The sequence below is a fragment of the Myxine glutinosa genome, chromosome 12 (assembly GCF_964187855.1).
Source record: "Myxine glutinosa chromosome 12, kmMyxGlut1.1, whole genome shotgun sequence".
Lineage (NCBI taxonomy): Eukaryota > Metazoa > Chordata > Myxini > Myxiniformes > Myxinidae > Myxine > Myxine glutinosa.
In genome coordinates this window covers 63,134,375-63,158,022 of record NC_136272.1, presented here as the reverse complement: position 1 = coordinate 63,158,022, position 23,648 = coordinate 63,134,375, and the positions used below count along the sequence as shown (strand labels likewise).

The window sequence follows — 23,648 nt, the reverse complement described above, 5'->3', positions numbered from 1 at the left end:
CCAATAGGACGAAGAGTGCACCAATAGGACGAAGAGTGCACCAATAGGACGAAGAGTGCACCAATAGGACGAAGAGTGCACCAATAGGACGAAGAGTGCACCAATAGGACGAAGAGTGCACCAATAGGACGAAGAGTGCACCAATAGGACGAAGAGTGCACCAATAGGACGAAGAGTGCACCAATGCGATGAAAAGTGCACCAATGGGATGAAAAGTGCACCAAGGGGATGAAAAGTGCACCAACGGGATAAAAAGTGCACCAGGGGACCGCGAGTCCCCCTGTCTGCTGTCTCCCTCGCGGTCCCCCTGTGCTGTCTTTCCCTCGCGGTCCCCCTGTGGTGTCTTTCCCTCGCGGTCCCCCTGTGCTGTCTTTCCCTCGCGGTCCCCCTGTGCTGTCTTTCCCTCGCGGTCCCCCTGTGCTGTCTTTCCCTCGCGGTCTCTCTGTGCTGTCTTTCCCTCGCGGTCTCTCTGTGCTGTCTTTCCCTCACGGTCCCTCTGTACTGTCTTTCCCTCGTGGTCCCTCTGTGCTGTCTTTCCCTCGCGGTCCCCCTGTGCTGTCTTTCCCTCGCGGTCCCTCTGTGCTGTCTTTCCCTCGCGGTCCCTCTGTGCTGTCTTTCCCTCGCGGTCCCTCTGTGCTGTCTTTCCCTCGCGGTCTCTCTGTGCTGTCTTTCCCTCGCGGTCTCTCTGTGCTGTCTTTCCTTCACGGTCCCTCTGTACTGTCTTTCCCTCGCGGTCCCTCTGTGCTGTCTTTCCCTCGCAGTCCCCCTGTGCTGTCTTTCCCTCGCGGTCCCTCTGTGCTATCTTTCCCTCGTGGTCCCTCTGTGCTGTCTTTCCCTCGCGGTCCCCCTGTGCTGTCTTTCCCTCGCGGTCCCTCTGTGCTGTCTTTTCCTCGTGGTCCCACTGTGCTGTCTTTCCCTCGCGGTCCCCCTGTACTGTCTTTCCCTCGCGGTCCCCCTGTGCTGTCTTTCCCTCGCGGTCCCTCTGTGCTGTCTTTCCCTCGCGGTCCCTCTGTGCTGTCTTTCCCTCACGGTCCCTCTGTGCTGTCTTTCCCTCGCGGTCCCTCTGTGCTGTCTTTCCCTCACGGGCCCCCTGTGCTGTCTTTCCCTCGCGGTCCCCCTGTGCTGTCTTTCCCTCGCGGTCCCCCTGTACTGTCTTTCCCTCGCGGTTGTCAGCTCTTTCACGAGCCTCGTTTCAGTATTAAAAAAAAAAAAGAAAAAAAAGAAAGAAGTGCACCAATGGGATGGAAAGTGCACCAGTGGGATGGAAAGTGCACCAATGGGATGGAAAGTGCACCAATGGGATGGAAAGTGCACCAATAGGATGAAAATTGCACCAATAGGATGAAAATTGCACCAATAGGATGAAAAGTGCACCAATAGGTTGAAAAGTGCACCAATAGGATGAAGAGTGCACCAATAGGATGAAGAGTGCACCAATAGGATGAAAAGTGCACCAATAGGATGAAGAGTGCACCAATAGGATGAAAAGTGCACCAATAGGATGAAAAGTGCACCAATAGGATGAAAAGTGCACCAATTGGATGAAAAGTGCACCAATTGGATGAAAAGTGCACCAATAGGATGAAAAGTGCACCAATAGGATGAAAAGTGCACCAATAGGATGAAAAGTGCACCAATAGGATGAAGAGTGCACCAATAGGATGAAAAGTGCACCAATAGGATGTAAAGTGCACCAATAGGATGTAAAGTGCACCAATAGGATGAAAAGTGCACCAATAGGATGAAGAGTGCACCAATAGGATGAAAATTGCACCAATAGGATGAAAAGTGCACCAATAGGTTGAAAAGTGCACCAATAGGATGAAGAGTGCACCAATAGGATGAAGAGTGCACCAATAGGATGAAAAGTGCACCAATAGGATGAAGAGTGCACCAATAGGATGAAGAGTGCACCAATAGGATGAAGAGTGCACCAATAGGATGAAGAGTGCACCAATAGGATGAAGAGTGCACCAATAGGATGAAGAGTGCACCAATAGGATGAAGAGTGCACCAATAGGATGAAAGGTGCACCAATTGGATGAAAAGTGCACCAATAGGATGTAAAGTGCACCAATAGGATGAAAAGTGCACCAATAGGATGAAAAGTGCACCAATAGGATGAAAAGTGCACCAATAGGATGAAAAGTGCACCAATAGGATGTAAAGTGCACCAATAGGATGAAAAGTGCACCAATAGGATGAAAAGTGCACCAATAGGATGAAAAGTGCACCAATAGGATGAAAAGTGCACCAATAGGATGAAGAGTGCACCAATAGGATGAAGAGTGCACCAATAGGATGAAGTGTGCACCAATAGGATGAAAAGTGCACCAAAAGGATGAAAAGTGCACCAATAGGATGAAAAGTGCACCAATAGGATGAAAAGTGCACCAATAGGATGAAAAGTGCACCAATAGGATGAAAAGTGCACCAATAGGATGAAAAGTGCACCAATAGGATGAAAAGTGCACCAATAGGATGAAAAGTGCACCAATAGGATGAAAAGTGCACCAATGGGATGAAAATTGCACCAATGGGATGAAAAGTACACCAATGGGATGAAAAGTGCACCAATGGGATGCAAAGTGCACCAATGGGATGCAAAGTGCACCAATGGGATGAAAAGTGCACCAATAGGATGAAAAGTGCACCAATTGGATGAAAAGTGCACGAATAGGATGAAAAGTGCACCAATAGGATGAAAAGTGCACCAATAGGATGAAAAGTGCACCAATAGGATGAAAAGTGCACCAATAGGATGAAAAGTGCACCAATAGGATGAAAAGTGCACCAATAGGATGAAAAGTGCACCAATAGGATGAAAAGTGCACCAATAGGATGAAGACTGCACCAATAGGATGAAAAGTGCACCAATAGGATGAAGACTGCACCAATAGGATGAAAAGTGCACCAATAGGATGAAGAGTGCACCAATAGGATGCAGAGTGCACCAATAGGATGAAGAGTGCACCAATAGGATGGAAAGTGCACCAATAGGATGGAAAGTGCACCAATAGGATGAAAAGTGCACCGATAGGATGAAGAGTGCACCGATAGGATGAAGAGTGCACCGATAGGATGAAGAGTGCACCAATAGGATGAAGAGTGCACCAATAGGATGAAGAGTGCACCAATAGGATGAAGAGTGCACCAATAGGATGAAGAGTGCACCAATAGGATGAAGAGTGCACCAATGGGATGAAGAGTGCACCAATGGGATGAAAAGTGCACCAATGGGATGAAAGTGCACCAATAGGATGAAAAGTGCACCAATAGGATGAAAAGTGCACCAATAGGATGAAAAGTGCACCAATAGGATGAAGAGTGCACCAATAGGATGAAGAGTGCACCAATAGGATGAAAAGTGCACCAATAGGATGAAAAGTGCACCAATAGGATGAAAAGTGCACCAATAGGATGAAGAGTGCACCAATAGGATGAAAAGTGCACCAATAGGATGAAGAGTGCACCAATGGGATGAAAAGTGCACCAATGGGATGAAAGTGCACCAATAGGATGAAAAGTGCACCAATAGGATGAAAAGTGCACCAATAGGATGAAAAGTGCACCAATAGGATGAAAAGTGCACCAATAGGATGAAAAGTGCACCAATGGGATGAAAAGTGCACCAATGGGATGAAAAGTGCACCAATCGGATGAAGAGTGCACCAATGGGATGAAAAGTGCACCAATCGGATGAAGAGTGCACCAATAGGATGAAGAGTGCACCAATAGGATGAAAAGTGCACCAATAGGATGGAAAGTGCACCAATAGGATGAAAAGTGCACCAATAGGATGAAAAGTGCACCAATGGGATGAAAGTGCACCAATAGGATGAAAGTGCACCAATAGGATGAAAAGTGCACCAATAGGATGAAAAGTGCACCAATAGGATGAAGAGTGCACCAATAGGATGAAAAGTGCACCAATAGGATGAAAAGTGCACCAATAGGATGAAAAGTGCACCAATAGGATGAAAAGTGCACCAATAGGATGAAAAGTGCACCAATGGGATGAAAGTGCACCAATAGGATGAAAAGTGCACCAATAGGATGAAAAGTGCACCAGTAGGATGAAAAGTGCACCAATAGGATGAAAAGTGCACCAATAGGATGAAAAGTGCACCAATGGGATGAAAGTGCACCAATAGGATGAAAGTGCACCAATAGGATGAAAAGTGCACCAATAGGATGAAAAGTGCACCAATAGGATGAAAGTGCACCAATAGGATGAAAAGTGCACCAATAGGATGAAAAGTGCACCAATAGGATGAAAAGTGCACCAATAGGATGAAAAGTGCACCAATAGGATGAAAAGTGCACCAATAGGATGAAAAGTGCACCAATACGATGAAGAGTGCACCAATAGGATGAAAGTGCACCAATAGGATGAAAAGTGCACCAATAGGATGAAAAGTGCACCAATAGGATGAAGAGTGCACCAATAGGATGAAGAGTGCACCAATACGATGAAGAGTGCACCAATAGGATGAAAGTGCACCAATAGGATGAAAAGTGCACCAATAGGATGAAAAGTGCACCAATAGGATGAAAAGTGCACCAATAGGATGAAAGTGCACCAATAGGATGAAAAGTGCACCAATAGGATGAAAAGTGCACCAATAGGATGAAAAGTGCACCAATAGGATGAAAAGTGCACCAATAGGATGAAAAGTGCACCAATACGATGAAGAGTGCACCAATAGGATGAAAGTGCACCAATAGGATGAAAAGTGCACCAATAGGATGAAAAGTGCACCAATAGGATGAAAAGTTCGCCAATAGGATGAAAGTGCACCAATAGGATGAAAAGTGCACCAATAGGATGAAAAGTGCACCAATAGGATGAAAAGTGCACCAATAGGATGAAAAGTGCACCAATACGATGAAGAGTGCACCAATAGGATGAAAGTGCACCAATAGGATGAAAAGTGCACCAATAGGATGAAAAGTGCACCAATAGGATGAAAAGTGCACCAATAGGATGAAAAGTGCACCAATAGGATGAAAAGTGCACCAATGGGATGAAAGTGCACCAATAGGATGAAAAGTGCACCAATAGGATGAAAAGTGCACCAATAGGATGAAAAGTGCACCAATAGGATGAAAAGTGCACCAATAGGATGAAAAGTGCACCAATGGGATGAAAGTGCACCAATAGGATGAAAGTGCACCAATAGGATGAAAAGTGCACCAATAGGATGAAAAGTGCACCAATAGGATGAATGTGCACCAATAGGATGAAAAGTGCACCAATAGGATGAAAAGTGCACCAATAGGATGAAAAGTGCACCAATAGGATGAAAAGTGCACCAATAGGATGAAAAGTGCACCAATACGATGAAGAGTGCACCAATAGGATGAAAGTGCACCAATAGGATGAAAAGTGCACCAATAGGATGAAAAGTGCACCAATAGGATGAAAAGTGCACCAATAGGATGAAAAGTGCACCAATACGATGAAGAGTGCACCAATAGGATGAAAGTATTCGTAAAGAGCTTCTGCTTGCTTCTCGTCCTTGTTCGGTGATGAGGAGCCCAATGAACAGACATGTGTTTGTTTGATTGAACCGGCTGTTGGTTGCTCTTGCAGTCAGTTTCTTCATGATAGGTTTAAATATCACCTAAGGGTTCACTTTCAGTTGAGAAAACCTATCGTTTGATTTGTCGGTGTACGCAGAGTGGCACTCGGCTTGGCGAAGTCTCGTGTTCCTCATCATAATGTTGCTGTTTTATTGGCATGTCGGTCTCTCTGTCTGTTTTCTCCTCTGTTTATTGTTTTTCTTTTCTTCTAATACCGTTGTTGTACGGCCTGCCTTCACAGAGGTGCCTGGGTGTGTATGTATTTGGAAACGTATGTATGTATGTATGGTATATGACTGATTTGTATTGTGTTTGAGTTGTTCGTGTTTATTTTTCTAATGATGTAATATTTTTTGGGCCATCTCCAAGAGCCCGGCTGGCCCGGACACAAAGGCAGAGGCAGCCGCGACCAAGCCCGCTACGCGTCCTCCTGGTGCTCGTTCTCGGAGCTCGTTGGCGTCGGCCGACGACCACCCCCGTGTGGGCAACTACAGGTTGCTCAAAACCATCGGAAAGGGAAACTTCGCCAAAGTGAAGCTTGCTCGGCACCTACTCACTGGGAGAGAGGTGAGGTTCGTTGGATATGCTGCAGCTTGGTTGGGGTGGGTGAGTGGGGTCACGATGGGGTCTGGGGTCATGTTTGAAAAAACCTCCAACACGATTTGCAGAGTGAGTTGGATTAAGCGGATTGATTTTTATACGCTCCGTGGTTGTGTAACTTGCCTAATTCACGATTACCTCCTCATTTCTGCTTGCCCACCACAATTCTGTGCCTTTCTCCTTACAGCCGTTCAATTTACCCTGACTTCCATGCATAGAACTCGGTCAAAAGACTTCCCCCATGTCCGTGCTTAATTCAAGTTTGTGAGGTCATTGAAGAGCACTTTGTCATATTCTGAACCTATGCACACACAAGCCACTGCCAAAAATCATTTTCTTAGCTAGAAATATTTTCTTCAATGAAAAACATTTATCTTGTTGCTAGAAAAATTCCTTTAAACGCCTCTCGATGCAGATTTCCTGGCAAGAACTTCTTTTATTGAAATAGGAAAATGCTTCTTAACTGATAAATATTTCTGAGACCTATTCTTCTAACAAAAAAAAAAAAAAAAAATCGAGGAGTAATTTTTTTGTTTGTTTATTCACACCAAAAAAAAATGGTCAAGAGAATAACAAAAGAATGTTGAGCTGGTAAAAATAGATTATGACAATAAATAATAACATAGGGGCAATACCCCTGGTGCTCACCTGGTAGAATAAACAGTATAATGCACTCACAAAAGGAATTTCAAACCAATTTCAATGGTTGCTTGAAGACAGGGCAGCATGTAGAATCATACTAACACTAGCCGAAACCCGTGGAACATCCACGGAAGGGAGGATGTGGTGTATGGATAGTGTACCATTATGGATGGCATAGGGGAGCGCTCATGGGATCTTCTTCTTCCGTTAAGCTCCAATTTTTTCTCTTTAAGTTAAGTCCAATCAGTCCTCTCTGTTCGAAGTGCTCAGGCCATGCCTTCCCGCTCTCATACTTTTATTTCCGTTCGGTGTGGAAAGAGATTGACATATCGTTCGTCTGTTTTCAGCTCGTTATCTTTAAGCTTCCTTACGTCTCGCCACCTGCTACACCTCTCTGAGTTACGAGGATTTATGCAACGCACCCCGAGTATCGCAACGTCACTCCATTTAGCTTTATTAAAATGACGATAAAGACGTTTCCTTATATATCCTAATTTAAAATGTTCAAGGGTATAAAAAAGCTTCCTTACATCTCGCCACCTGCTACACCTCTCTGAGTTACGAGGATTTATGCAACGCACCCCGATTATCGCAACGTCACTCCATTTAACTTTATTAAAATGACGATAAAGTCGTTTCCTTATATATCCTAATTTAAAATGTTCAAGGGAATAAAAAGACCATTTGGTTCACACCACCCATGTTCACACCACTCGACTGTCCAATCAGCGGACGGCTCGCTTCGCCTTCGCCCTGCAGACGCCAATACGATGGCGTCGTAAGATGGCGTCGTATCGGCCGTTAATCGGACGCTTTTGGGCCCCAACGTCAGCGAATTCAGATTTTTCGAGTATATCTATACGTGATAAACAAAGAGCGCGGTTCGTAGATCGTAAATCCATTAGTGCCGTGGGCATCGGGTCACTGGGTGCGGCGTAAAAGGGATAACAAAGTCAAGTTCTTACGGTATTATTATATAGATTATTAATAAAGGCCTCAAGACCTATTCAACTTGAATTAAAAAACGCGACATTTCGGCTATTCAAGAACACATTTGTAACCTGTAATCAAAAAGGAAAATGTTTTGTTGATCGTCTTCTCAACAAAACGTGTCGACAAAACCAAAGGAATATTCAGGATTTTCACAAAATCACGACAACTTGAAAGATACGCCAAAAACCTGAGGTGAATTCCGGTGATGCAGTCATCTTCTTCATCTGCGCCTCATTTTCTTCATGTGAAAATGAATCGATTTAAAATTCCATAGAACTCTGTCGTTTATGTATATTTTTATTTTGTTACATTCACGTAGTTTCACATTCTTGACTTCGTGGAGCTTCAATCTTTTGTGGTTCAAAAAAATAAAATAAAGATGGATTCTTCTTCATCGCATCGCATCGCATTCTCTTCCTGTGAAACTGTTTCATAGAACTGTGTCGTTTATGTATATTTTTATTTTATTACATTCACGTAGTTTCACATTCTTGACTTCGTGGAGCTTCAATCTTTCGTGGTTCAAAAAAATAAAATAAAGATGGATTCTTCTTCATCGCATCGCATTCTCTTCCTGTGAAACTGTTTCTCCATTTAACGTTTCCAAAATCAAAACTTCAAAAACTTCTTCACTTCGATTCGAAAAAACTTCAAACTTCAAAAAACGTTTCCAAAACGTCACTCCATTTAACTTTATTAAAATGATGATAAAGACGTTTCCTTATATATCCTAATTTAAAATGTTCAAGGGAATAAAAAGACCATTTGGTTCACACCACCCATGTTCACACCACTCGACTGTCCAATCAGCGGACGGCTCGCTTCGCCTTCGCCCAGCAGACGCCAATACGATGGCGTCGTAAGATGGCGTCGTATCGGCCGTTAATCGGACGCTTTTGGGCCCCAACGTCAGCGAATTCAGATTTTTCGAGTATATCTATACGTGATAAACAAAGAGCGCGGTTCGTAGATCGTAAATCCATTAGTGCCGTGGGCATCGGGTCACTGGGTGCGGCTTAAAAGGGATAACAAAGTCGAGTCCTTACGGTATTATTATATAGATTATTAATAAAGGCCTCAAGACCTATTCAACTTGAATTAAAAAACGCGACATTTCGGCTATTCAAGAACACATTTGTAACCTGTAATCAAAAAGGAAAATGTTTTGTTGATCGTCTTCTCAACAAAACGTGTCGACAAAACCAAAGGAATATTCAGGATTTTCACAAAATCACGACAACTTGAAAGATACGCCAAAAACCTGAGGTGAATTCCGGTGATGCAGTCATCTTCTTCATCTGCGCCTCATTTTCTTCATGTGAAAATGAATCGATTTAAAATTCCATAGAACTCTGTCGTTTATGTATATTTTTATTTTGTTACATTCACGTAGTTTCACATTCTTGACTTCGTGGAGCTTCAATCTTTTGTGGTTCAAAAAAATAAAATAAAGATGGATTCTTCTTCATCGCATCGCATCGCATTCTCTTCCTGTGAAACTGTTTCATAGAACTGTGTCGTTTATGTATATTTTTATTTTATTACATTCACGTAGTTTCACATTCTTGACTTCGTGGAGCTTCAATCTTTTGTGGTTCAAAAAAATAAAATAAAGATGGATTCTTCTTCATCGCATCGCATTCTCTTCCTGTGAAACTGTTTCTCCATTTAACGTTTCCAAAATCAAAACTTCAAAAACGTCTTCACTTCGATTCGAAAAAACTTCAAACTTCAAAAAACGTTTCCAAAACGTCACTCCATTTAACTTTATTAAAATGACGATAAAGACGTTTCCTTATATATCCTAATTTAAAATGTTCAAGGGAATAAAAAGACCATTTGGTTCACACCACCCATGATCACACCACTCGACTGTCCAATCAGCGGACGGCTCGCATCGCCTTCGCCCAGCAGATGCCAATACGATGGCGTCGTAAGATGGCGTCATATCGGCCGTTAATCGGATGCTTTTGGGTCCCAAAGTCGACTAATTCAGATTTTTCGAGTGTGGCTGTACGTGATAAACAAAGAGCGTGGTTCGTAGATGGTAAATCCATTAGTGCCGTGGGCATCGGGTCACTGGGTGCGGCGTAAAAGGGATAACAAAGTCGAGTCCTTACGGTATTATTATATGGACTAGCCGAAACCCGTGGAACATCCACGGAAGGGAGGATGTGGTGTATGGATAGAGTGTACCATTATGGATGGCATAGGGTATAGATGGTAAATCCATTAGTGCCGTGGGCATCGGGTCACTGGGTGCGGCGTAAAAGGGATAACAAAGTCGAGTCATTACGCTATTATTATATAGATACTCCCCGTCGATGTGCTTCTGTGGTAATCGCGAATATGAGTCACATACACGGTCACAGTGCCTGACGCGACTGTGACCGTGTTTTGATTAATAAATCTACGAGTCACAAAACACGAACCGAACTCACCTCAAGCAGTAAAAAGGTGCAAATCGCTCCTAGAAACCACCTCATCTCTTCAGACCTCAACACACCTCGATAAGTGTCGGCAACGCTCATGGGATCTTCTTCTTCCGTTAATCTCCAATTTTTTCTCTTTAAGTTAAGTCCAATCAGTCCTCTCTGCTCGAAGTGCTCAGGCCATGCCCGCCCGCTCTCATACTTTTATTTCCGTTCGGTGTAGAAAGAGATTGACATATCGTTCGTCTGTTTTCAGCTCGTTATCTTTAAGCTTCCTTACGTCTCGCCACCTGCTACACCTCTCTGAGTTACGAGGATTTATGCAACGCACCCCGAGTATTGCAACGTCACTCCATTTAACTTTATTAAAATGACGATAAAGACGTTTCCTTATATATACTAATTTAAAATGTTCAAGGGAATAAAAAGACCATTTGGTTCACACCACCCATGTTCACACCACTCGACTGTCCAATCAGCGGACGGCTCGCTTCGCCTTCGCCCAGCAGACGCCAATACTATGGCATCGTAAGATGGAGTCGTATCGGCCGTTAATCAGATGCTTTTGGGCCCCAAGGTCGGCTAATTCAGATTTTTCAAGTATGTCTGTACGTGATAAACAAAGAGTGCGGTTCGTAGATCGTAAATCCACTGGTGCCGGGGGCATCGGGTCACTGGGTGTGGCGTAAAAGGGATAACAAAGTCGAGTCCTTACGGTATTATTATATAGATTATTATATAGATAGCTCTTCAAGGTCCACAGCCATGGAATCTCACTTAAAATGCATTTGATGTCATCTAAATGTCTTTTTATGGTGAATTCCAATATGGCATTGATTTTTTGTTATATTCACTCTGAAACATTAAAAATGAAAGAAAACCGAACCACTTGGGAACGCCCCTAAAAATTCTGCCCCATACCTCAAAGCCGATGACGTAATCCATGTGACGTCACCTCCAGAACGCAGCTCGTTCGCAAGCATGCTCCCCGTGCATTTGCTTGATACAAATCAAACACTTATTTTAACTCCGATTTACATTCCGTTTCCACTTTTAGTGAGAAGTAGGGGTCTGTGCAACCATTCATAAACTTTATTTGGTGCAAATCGGATAATTTTTAGCCGAGTTACCTCAGACCGCGAGTTGTTATTTATATATTAATTCACACATAGTTGAGTACGTGCAGGCCGCTCCATGGAGTGACCTTGCGGGCTTGTTTTAACTCCGATTTACATTCTATTTCCACTTTTAGTGAGAAGTAGGGGTCTGTACAACCATTCATGAACTTTATTTGGTGCAAATCGGATAATTTTTAGCCGAGTTACCTCAGACCGTGAGTTGTTATTTATATAATTCACACATACATAGTTGAATACGTGCAGGCCGCTCCAGGAGCGACCTTGCAGGCTTGTTTTAACTCCGATTTACATTCTGTTTCCACTTTTAGTGAGAAGTAGGGGTCTATGCAACCATTCATGAACTTTATTTGGTGCAAATCGGACAATTTTTAGCCGAGTTACCTCAGACCGCGAGTTGTTATTTATATATTAATTCACACATAGTTGAGTACGTGCAGGCCGCTCCACGGAGCGACCTTGCGGGCTTGTTTTAACTCCGATTTACATTCTGTTTCCACTTTTAGTGAGAAGTAGGGGTCTGTGCAACCATTCATGAACTTTATTTGGTGCAAATCGGATAATTTTTAGCCGAGTTACCTCAGACCGCGAGTTGTTATCTATCTATAATGCCAGTAATCTCTGTGTGTCTGTCTGTGACCGCTGTTTCTCGACAACCACGGGTCCGATATACTTGAAACTTGCCAGGTATATTGCTGGGGACCCGAGGATGTGCCTTTTCAAGGTTTCATATTAATCGGACAAGTAGTTAGCGAGCTATGTCCAAAAAACGATTCAACCAATCAGAGAGCAGCGAGCTATCACGTGTGCCGAACGTGGCGAACAGACTCTGCCTCGGACGGCACATTTGAGAGCGTATTCATTTATTTCACGTTGGCAAACTATGTTGCCGCTATGTTGGCGTTAAACTATGTTTTAAAACTAATTAAAACTAATTTGCGATTCTTTCGCTTTCCTGCGCGTTTGTGCACGCTATGGCGATTTCTTTACCAAACTCCGCAAGCCGTTCGCTTTGGACCAAACCATTTCATGTAAATAGAGGGGGGGGATTGTCACCGTACTCGCAAGCCGTTCGCTTTGGACCAAACCATTTCATGTAAATAGAGGGGGGGGGGGGGGGATTGTCACCGTACTCGCAAGCCGTTCGCTTTGGACCAAACCATTTCATGTAAATAGAGGGGGGGGATTGTCACCGTACTCGCAAGCCGTTCGCTTTGGCTTTGCGAATGGACCAAACCATTTCATGTAAATAGGGGGGGGGGATATAATTTTAGATATATATATAGTACGGGCATGCCCTAGTTTATATAATTTACACATAGTTGAATACGACCCGATAATCGCAACGTCACTCCATTGAACTTTATTAAAATGACGATAAAGACGTTTCCTTATATATCCTAATTTAAAATGTTCAAGGGAATAAAAAGACCATTTGGTTCACACCACTCGACTGTCCAATCAGCGGACGGCTCGCATCGCCTTCGCCCAGCAGACGCCAATACGATGGCGTCGTAATATGGCGTCGTATCGGCCGTTAATCGGATGCTTTTGGGTCCCAAAGTCGGCGAATTCAGATTTTTCGAGTATGGCTGTACGTGATAAACAAAGAGCGCGGTTCGTAGATGGTAAATCCATTAGTGCCGTGGGCATCGGGTCACTGGGTGCGGCGTAAAAGGGATAACAAAGTCGAGTCCTTACGGGATTATTATATAGATTATTATATAGATAGCTCTTAAAGGTCCACAGCCACAAAATCTCACTTAAAATGCATTTGATGTCATCTAAATGTCTTTATATGGTGAATTCAAATATGGCATTGATTTTTTGTTATATTCACTCTGAAACATTAAAAATGAAAGAAAACTGAACCACTTGGGAACACCCCTAAAAATTCTGCCCCATACCTCAAAGCCGATGACGTAATCCATGTGACGTCACCTCCAGAACGCAGCTCGTTCGCAAGCATGCTCCACGTGCATTTGCTTGATACAAAACAAACGCTTATTTTAACTCCGATTTACATTCTGTTTCCACTTTTAGTGAGAAGTAGGGGTCTGTGCAACCATTCATGAACTTTATTTGGTGCAAATCGGATAATTTTTAGCCGAGTTACCTCAGACCGCGAGTTGTTATTTATATATTAATTCACACATAGTTGAGTACGTGCAGGCCGCTCCACGGAGCGACCTTGCGGGCTTGTTTTAACTCCGATTTACATTCTGTTTCCACTTTTAGTGAGAAGTAGGGGTCTTTACAACCATTCATGAACTTTATTTGGTGCAAATCGGATAATTTTTCGCCGAGTTACCTCAGACCGTGAGTTGTTATCTATCTATAATTCCAGTAATCTCTGTCTGTCTGTCTGTACGTTTGTTTGTCTGTGACCGCTGTTTCTCGGCAACCACGGGTCCGATATACTTTTAACTTGCCAGGTATATTGCTGGGGACCCGAGGATGTGCCTTTTCAAGGTTTCATATTAATCGGACAATTACTTACCGAGCTATGTCCAAAAAACGATTCAACCAATCAGAGAGCAGCGAACGATCGCGTGTGCCGAACGTGGCGGGCACACTCTGCTTCGGATGGCACATTTGAGAGCGTATTCATTTATTTCACGTTTGCAAACTATGTTGGCGTTAAACTATGTTTTACAACTAATAAAAACGAATTTGCGATTCATTCGCTTTCCTGCGCGTTTGTGCACGCGATGGCGATTTCTTTACCAAACTCCGGAAGCCGTTCGCTTTGGACCAAACCATTGCATGTAAATAGAGGGGGGGGATTGTCACCACTCGCAAGCCGTTCGCTTTGGACCAAACCATTTCATGTAAATAGAGGGGGGGGATATAATTTTAGATATAGATATAGTACGGGCATGCCCTAGTTTATATAATTCACACATAGTTGAATACGTCCCGATAATCGCAACGTCACTCCATTTAACTTTATTAAAATGACGATAAAGACGTTTCCTTATATATCCTAATTTAAAATGTTCAAGGGAATAAAAAGACCATTTCGTTCACACCACTCGACTGTCCAATCAGCGGACGGCTCGCATCGCCTTCGCCCAGCAGACGCCAATACGATGGAGTCGTAATATGGCGTCGTATCGGCCGTTAATCGGATGCTTTTGGGTCCCAAAGTCGGCGAATTCAGATTTTTTGAGTATGTCTGTACGTGATAAACAAAGAGCGCGGTTCGTAGATGGTAAATCCATTAGTGTCGTGGGCATCGGGTCACTGGGTGCGGCGTAAAAGGGATAACAAAGTCGAGTCCTTACGGTATTATTATATAGATAATCATAAGACTTTAAACAAACAAACAAAAAAATACCAATTTTGGGGGGCAACCCCTCCCCTCCACCCCCAACCCCATATACCTCCTCAGACCTCAATTTTTCTAATGCCATGAACAAACATTGATACATGACAGGTGATGAACGTTGTGGTAAAGTTTCATCAAAATTGCCTGTGTAGTTTCTGAGAAGAACCCAAATACCTATTTTGGGGGGCAACCCCACCCCAGACCCCCAAAGGGGCAGATTTTTTTTAATGCCGTGAACAAACAAACAGACGGGCGGGCGGACGGGCAGACGACGCGCCATTGCATAACCTCCCCTGAACTTCATTCCAGGTGAGCTAACCAGAGTTTAGTAAAATAAAAGAATCACTTTTTTCCCATTATTTTACACTTCATCGACATTATTAACAGTGCAGGAGAAACACCAAAAGGGTCTTGGTGCGAGATAACCGTCTCTACTCAGCTCATAAAACACAATCCGTCGAAATTAAACCCCACGATAACTAAAATCTGTACACAAAGTCGTTCCCGTGACGTGATCCCGTCAAAAACCGCGGTATTCAAACCAGTGATTTTCAAACCCATGATTGGTCAAAACTGCGGTATTCAAACCTGTGATTGGTCAAAACCGCGACATTCAAACCCGTGATATTCAAACCTGCAATATTTACACCCGTGATTGGTCAAAACCACGATATTCAAACCTGCGATATTCAAACTTGCGATATTCAAACCTGCGATATTCAAACCTGCGATATTCAAACCCGTGATTGGTCAAACCCATGATATTCATACCCATGATATTCATGCCCGTGATATCCAAACCTGCGATATTCAAACCCGTGATTGGTCAAAACCACGATATCCAAACCCATGATTGGTCAAAACCGCGATATTCAAACCCGTGATTGGTCAAAGCCGTGAAATTCAAACCCGTGATTGGTCAAAACCGCGATATTCAAACCCGTGATTGGTCAAAACCGCGATATTCAAACCCGTGATTGGTCAAAACCGCGATATTCAAAGCCGTGATTGGTCAAAACCGCGATATTCAAACCCGTGATTGGTCAAAACCGCGATATTCAAAGCCGTGATTGGTCAAAACCATGATATTCAAACCCGTGATTGGTCAAAACCGTGATATTCAAACCTGTGCGTGATTGGTCAAAACCGCAATATTCAAACCTGTCGTGATTGGTCAAGACTGCGATATTCAAACCTGTGCGTGATTGGTCAAAACCACGATATTCAAACCTGTGCGTGATTGGTCAAAACAACGATATTCAAACCAGTGATTGGTCAAAATCGCGATATTCAAAGCCATGATTGGTCAAAACCACGATATTCAAACCAGTGATTGGTCAAAACCGCGATATTCAAACTCGTGATTGGTCAAAACCACGATATTCAAACCCGTGATTGGTCAAAACCACGATATTCATACCCGTGATTGGTCAAATCCACGATATTCAAACCCGTGATTGGTCAAAACCACGATATTCAAACCCGTGATTGGTCAAAACCACGATATTCAAACCGGTGCGTGATTGGTCAAACCCGCGATATTCAAAACCGCGATATTCAAACCCGTGATTGGTCAAAACCACGATATTCAAACCTGTGCGTGATTGGTCAAACCCGCGATATTCAAACCGGTGCGTGATTGGTCAAACCCGCGATATTCAAACCAGTGCGTGATTGGTCAAACCCGCGATATTCAAACCTGTGCGTGATTGGTCAAACCCGCGATATTCAAACCGGTGCGTGATTGGTCAAACCCGCGATATTCAAACCTGTGCGTGATTGGTCAAAACCACGATATTCAAACCGGTGCGTGATTGGTCAAACCCGCGATATTCAAAACCGCGATATTCAAACCCGTGATTGGTCAAAACCACGATATTCAAACCTGTGCGTGATTGGTCAAACCCGCGATATTCAAAACCGCGATATTCAAACCCGTGATATTTAAGGGTTTACTGCACTGCTAAACTGAAGGTTTTTTGGAAGTACAAACAAGGTGATTTGTTGTTGTGAAGGTTCACAAGGTGAACAAACATGTTCAAAATGTATAATTGAAGTGAAATAAAAAAGGTTTTGAAGGCTGTACAAAACAACAACAAAAGAAACCATGGAAATTAAATGTTTACCACCGTTGATATATTTGGGAAATGGATTATTTTACACCAACTTATCTACCATGCTCCATTAGTTTTTCGTGCCTGGTGTACGTGTCCTTTCTGAACGCTTCCTGTTTGAAATGATTTTGAATCTTTTTTGACTGCAATAGACGGAAGCAATTGCTTTACCAGGCTATATGCGCATGCTCGTGCGGGATGAGACACCACACAATTTTCAGGGCCAAAGTACTGCCACACTGTAGGTTTTTGGAGGTACAAACGAGCCGATTCGTGTTCTACATACAATGTTCAAAATATGAAATGTAATTGAAAAAATTAATTAATTCCTCGATCATGGACTGGCCGACTTTTTTTTTTTTTTTTTGGATACAACATCCAAAATTGATAACACAAAAAAACAAACGGACAAACAAAACATACAATAAAGGGAGCGGGAGACAAGATGGGGAGAGAGAGGGAAGCACACAAGTACAACAGCAGAGAACAGGGACATCGGGAGATCTGTGGGAGGGAGAGGGCTTGGGCGGGGGGGGGGGTGGGGGGCAAAGGAAGGGGTGGGGGGGGGGGGTGGTGGGAGAGAAGCACATGGACACTGCTCGGACTTCAAGGACACTGCTAGGACAGCTGTTTTAAAGTCCTGGAGGGAGGAGTGGGATTGAAGAGTGTGAGGGAGTTTGTTCCAGAGGCGGGAGTAAAGAGGACTTCGAGTTACAAATAGAAATGCATTGCATTGACGTCATTATTTTTACACCTTCATGTTCTACAACTGCCATTAGCTCGAGTCGACCAACGATAAGTTCAGACTTAGGAAGTGGTCGTGTTGCGGATCATAAATACAATAATCTTTTTGCTATTGAGTTGCCAATGATAAATTAATCTTTATACGATCACTTGATGCTCTTTCCTCCAGCGCCATCCTCTTCTTCCCCATCTTCCTGATTCCTTTGGCTTGGCCTGGGAGCATCGACGTTGTAAGTGTTCTTGTGCCGAGCGTACATGCTTGTAGCATGCATGAGTCAGACCGTTTGTACCACACCAGACAGGGACAGATTCCACGTGCTATATGAAAGCTCAGAGAATTTCCATGAAACCCGAGGCCAATTTGGGCGAATTTGGGCGAGTGCTAATGAGATGGCACGAAACCGATCCGAATGACGATGTGTTGGCACGATGCTTGTTGAGCCTATAATAACGGCTTTGACTTGCGGTGTGCTTATCTTTTGTGCATCCTATATTCTAAAAATGATTGTGAAAAATCATGTTTGTTTGTGTTGTTTTTTAAAGTGGTTGTTTATATTCTCGGGCATATAAATAATATACCGTTGCATTCTCTGGCGACCATGTTATACTAAAAAGTCTTTTTTTCAAAACAAACAAGTTTGTTTTTGTCCCATTATTTAATGCCTTGCTCTCTCAAGTGTAGCGATTTGATGTTTGTGCACATTATAGGAGTCAATTTTTATATATTTACAGAATCCATCTTGATCATAAACTCACGAATGTGGCACCTTGAAAAACCTGTTGGAATGAGATGCTCACGATTCAGGAAATGCCGGTTTTTTATTAATAAGTAAGCATTTATAATTGACAAAATAATATCTGGATGCAGTTTTTAAAACATATTATATACTCGTTATACTTTTGGTACATACAATCTTGACTCATGGGCAAGCGAAGCGAGCAAAGGCAAGAAGGCAACGTCCTGACTGGAGCAGTGAGAGAATAGGTAGATGCATCAAGTAACGTAATGAACAAACAGGAGTGGAGTGGAGGAGTGGAGGACTCGGTGGAGTGGAGTGGAGGAGTGGAGGAAACTCAGTAACCTGCAAGGAAAAGATTGGGTTGGAGAGGGGGAGGGATTAATGGTGACATCAAAGATGGCCACTGGGAATGGTGTGAGATGTTGGTGCACTTCCTAGTTTAATCTCTGGAAGGTGGGATTGAACATCCTCAGAAAGGCCGTTAATGGGAGAAAATTGGAACGAGAGATTTTTGAGAGCCTGTATTTTGAGCGTTTAACAGGTGTAAGGTTATTAGAGGAGCTGTGGGGAGTGTCTGTGTCTGAGGACACACTGCAGCACAACGCACATCAGTGATGCCCTCTTATAATCTGTGCCCCAACTCGCATCAGTGACGCCCTCTTATAATCTGTGCCCCAACTCGCATCAGTGACGCCCTCTTATAATCTGTGCCCCAACTCGCATCAGTGACGCCCTCTTATAATCTGTGCCCCAACTCGCATCAGTGACGCCCTCTTATAATCTGTGCCCCAACTCGCATCAGTGACGCCCTCTTATAATCTGTGCCCCAACTCGCATCAGTGACGCCCTCTTATAATCTGTGCCCCAACTCGCATCAGTGATGCCCTCTTATAATCTGTGCCCCAACTCGCATCAGTGACGCCCTCTTATAATCTGTGCCCCAACTCGCATCAGTGACGCCACTAGCCCCTTCCCGCTCGGCTGCCAATCGCCCATAGTCCAGTCTGTGGGCGTGGCAGACCGGCGAACCTTTCATCCAGATCGAGTGGCACGCTTTCCACGTAATGGCGTAATTTCTGCCTTTACTTGTGCCCGATGGCCTGCCAGACCCTTTTACAGAACATAAAAGAGATTGTGAAGGGATAAAACTTCAAACGGGTGTCAAGGGATGGCAATTTAGACACACACTTTAGGGGAGGGAAGACAGCAGCTTTCTACACATCAATGGTGTAACAAAGAAAGATGAATCGATGAACATGACGAGCATGTCATGACCTAGACGCATATCTCTATATCACAATTAAATTACCTCACACTTATGTTAACACGTGTAAGAAGGGAAATAACTATACTATGAAAAGTTACCCCCTATAAGGCATTCCCACAACAATATATTTGGCTCCATTCGCCTAATTTTTTTTTCGTTTGTTTATGTATTTGTTTAAAAAAATTAATTTATTGCCACTGCAGAGTAATCTATAACGTTTTACTTGGTGCGTACAAATAACATCGAGCCTAACTTTGCACATGCTGTTTCATTTTTACGCCTCCACAGCCGTAGGCCGGAGTCATTCTGTTTCCTGGTTGTCCGTCTGACCATTATTTGTTTTTGGTTAACACAATAACTTGTGAGTCACTGAAGGGATTTTAACCAAACTTTGCACAAGTAATGACTTTAATACAAAGATGAACGGATTCAATTTCCGGTTCAACAAGTCGAACTTTGAAAATTTGAAAATAATTTCCAGATCATAACTCGAGCTCGAAGTGTGTGATATTGTTTCTCTTCTACTTATCTCTCTTTTCCCTCTCGTCGTCTCTCTCATGTGACCTTGACGTTTTCATGTGACCTTTAATTGAAATCAGACATAACAGTGGGTGGACATCCAATGTGGAAGGAGGCGTATCCACAGACCCATTCGCGGCATCCAATTCTCGTTTCTCGTTTTCTATTGCAAGCATCATCTTTTCGACTTTGTCAAGCACGCCCCATGTTTGCTAAATAAAAAAAAATAAAAAAACCACCTTTAGAGGCCATTTTTCCCCGCAAAGCGGGGGTTGGCCTTTTTCGGGAACCGTGGTTGTTGTTGTTTTTCGGTCCCCTTTTTGAAGCAATGTTTTACGGCCGGATGCCCTTCCTGACGCCAACCCTTTTTGCCGCCTTTAACGACAAACAGGGAATTACCAGTGAACTGGTACTCAAATTAGCCGACCACGGAAGGATGAACAGGCTGAGTCAACCCCCCTGGCGTTAATTCAGCAATCGACCGGGATTCGAACGCAGGATCCTAGGATCCCAAGCCGGCACCCTAGCCGCTAGCCCAACACCAGGGTTTGCTAAATTGCTAAATTGCTAAATGCGTGGATATATATCCTTTTTCTATTTACCTGTACCGATGCTCTTACCGATGTTCTCTCTGTGCATGCTTCCTTCACCTTGCCTTTCTCCCTCCAGGTGGCTATTAAGATAATTGACAAGACTCAACTGAACCCTTCGAGCCTGCAGAAGGTGGGGTGCTTTGTTTTGTCGACTCTTGATATTAATGATCTGCCAAAATGGCGCAGGTGTAGCACAGACCCACCTTGGATTTGTGAAGACCGGGTTTTATTCCCATGCCGGATATGCCACTTTGGTGCTTCGCAAACACAGTGTTGCATCAAAGAGGACTCGGTCCTTCAGAGGAGATGTTAAGTTGGCTATCCGATCTGCCAGCATTTGCCCGTGGTCATTAACGATCCCCATGTACCATTTGAAAAGGGTAGACCATTGTGTGCCACCACAATGGCCGAGTTTGAAATTCCTAGGGGGATGAGTTGTAGAGCTGCGCCCCTAAAAATGATGCAGCAAGTGCTCGGGTGCTGCGTACACCTCTGATAAATGAGATAAAGCGGACGTGTCTTGTGGTTACTTTGTTCGCTAATTAACCATTGTATAATATTTTTGCGATTTGTTTTTTATTTCACAAGAGAAACTTGTATCATGAATTTGAAGACCCAAGGTGGCTTAGTCCCAAGATTCATTGCATCGAATTAGCTCGACCGACGTCGTCTCGAGATTTGATGAACCATTTTGATGTGGAGTCTGTCTGCGACCAATATCATCTGCTTGATGTAGTCAAAGCTCTTTAACGCCGTCGTATATCTGTTGGGATGTGGCAGTTGGGATTTTCGGTCGTGTCTGGAGCCGTGTGATTCTTTGTGCTGCTTTAATGGTTGTATCCATGCGCTTTTCCCGTGCAGCTTTTCCGAGAGGTGCGAATTATGAAAATGGTGAATCATCCGAATGTTGGTGAGTTTGCACCTTTCAAATTGGGGCCTTGTCCAGGTTTACTCAGCGGCGTATTTGGTTTATTTATTCAACCCTTGTTTTTTGTTAAAGTTTTATGTGACCACGATGCATTCAGCAAAGCACCGAGAAAAATAGCGAATGCATTACATCCAAGGACAACCCGAAGTAATGGAGTCAGTTGTGAGGTTGAGGGGGGAGGAGCAGTGGCTGTGATGGAAGGAAGGAGAGTGCATGTGGGCAATGCTTGCCAACGCAACATTTCTCTTCTGCCCGAGAGTCCAGGATGCAGAGTCTAGGCCCTGGAACGCTCTTTTCTGAACGAAACCATAGAACAGTAAAAGTTGATCGGACTATGTTTGTGCCATGGGAAACGAGGTGCAGCTGAGATTTCGAGCATGAACCCTTTGTCAGAGCAAATAATGAAGGTTCATGTTTATTTTATCATATTCCTAACAACCTTGAGTTTATAAAATCCATAGCTCACTAATGATCTCCTGAAGAGAAGAATTGATCTATATATAGGCCTACCACCTTGTTTGGCTTACATGTGGCCAGTCCACTTGTGGTTGACTCGTAAAATATTTCCAGGGCAACTTGGCAGGAGTGCTAAGATACCTCGAATCACCCATATATATTTTTTTTATATATATATATATTTTTGTATACAGGATCGAGGCTCGTGAAAGAGCTAACATTTATCACACAACAAAATCAAACAGACACACAAAGCATATAATAAGGGTAGCGGTAGACTAGATGGGGAGAGAAGGGGAAGCATGCAAACGCAACATTTGAGAGCAGGGACATCGGGAGATGTGTGGAAGGGAGAGGGTTTGGGGGGAGGAGGCGTGGGAAGGGGGGGGGGGGTGGGAGAAGTATAAAACTCAAGGGCACTGCAAGGACTTCCAGGAAAGAAGTTGGAATTTCAAAAAAGTGGATCTGGGGTGAAATTAGCAGGGGTAGAAAAGATCAAGGTTTTGGATGGCGGAAGATAAGAGATGGTGGTGAACAGCCGTTTTAAAGACCTGGAGGGAGGAGTGGGATTGAAGAGAGTGAGGGAGTTTGTTCCAGAGGCGGGAGAAAAGAGGAATGAAGGAGTGAAGGTGAGCAGAGAGCCTAGATTTTGGCAGTTTAACCATAAGAGGGTTGCTGGCAGATCTTGTGTGACCTGTAGGAATATTTGGGGGACAGAGCCCAGAGAGAGCTGGGGGGGCAAGGCCAGAGAGGAGTCTAGAAGACAGAAAGACCACCAACCTGCCTGCGGTGAGTGAGTGAAAGGCCCTCAGAGTTAGCTTCATCGCAGGAGATTCCAATGATTCTGAAAGCTTTGGTTTCAACAGCGTGAAGACGAGCTGGGTGTGAGGCAGGAGCACCGGCCCAGAGGGGGGAACAGTATTCCATTGAGCTGCGGATGTACCCACCGTACCCAGTCGTAGGGGGGTTGAGTGCAGGTGAGTTTAGGGAATGTAGGAAAGAGGAACTGTAAGAGATGGAATTTTTTTGGAATGAATAGATCTGGTAAGCAAGTCGAAAGCACCCTTCTGTGATATCTCGACCAAGTCGAAAGCACCCTTTTAAAGAAGAAGAGCAAAGCGAATTCTCAGATCCTCAAAGCAAAGCGAATTCTCACCTGGATGATGTAGTCTAGTTTAAATTGGTCAATGAGAGGCCTTGAAATGAAGCTGTGCAATGATTGCAGGTCTCCCCCAGTATCAAAGGCTTTAGGCCCAAGTCAAGATGACAGAGTACTCTTCATCAGAGAGCGATGAAAACTGTGGACACCTGATCTTAATAATCCTGCCTGGTAAATTGGGATGATCTACTCAGGCTTATTCTTCAAGTACAACACAAAGTTCTTCAGATAAATTATTGTACAGTTAGTTTGAGCTGTGCAGGAATAATTGTAAAACCTTGAGGATTTTTTGCTCGTACAACGACCTTGTGTTCATGTGCTCCACAGTGAAGCTGTTTGAAGTGATCGAGACTGAGAAGACTCTGTACCTTGTGATGGAATATGCGAGTGGAGGTACGTGTGGATAGC

General features: G+C 43.7%; 1 protein-coding gene across 1 annotated transcript in view; it reads left to right on the top strand.

The window, feature by feature from the left end:
• LOC137437471 (MAP/microtubule affinity-regulating kinase 3-like) overlaps nt 1-23,648 on the top strand; it is a 112,103-nt gene that overhangs the window by 38,516 nt on the left and 49,939 nt on the right. The window contains exons 2-5 of the mRNA XM_068131823.2: nt 5,956-6,153; nt 20,774-20,827; nt 21,559-21,607; nt 23,568-23,633. Coding sequence (XP_067987924.1) covers nt 5,956-6,153; nt 20,774-20,827; nt 21,559-21,607; nt 23,568-23,633 — 367 coding nt within the window. The remainder of the gene's footprint in view (nt 1-5,955; nt 6,154-20,773; nt 20,828-21,558; nt 21,608-23,567; nt 23,634-23,648) is intronic.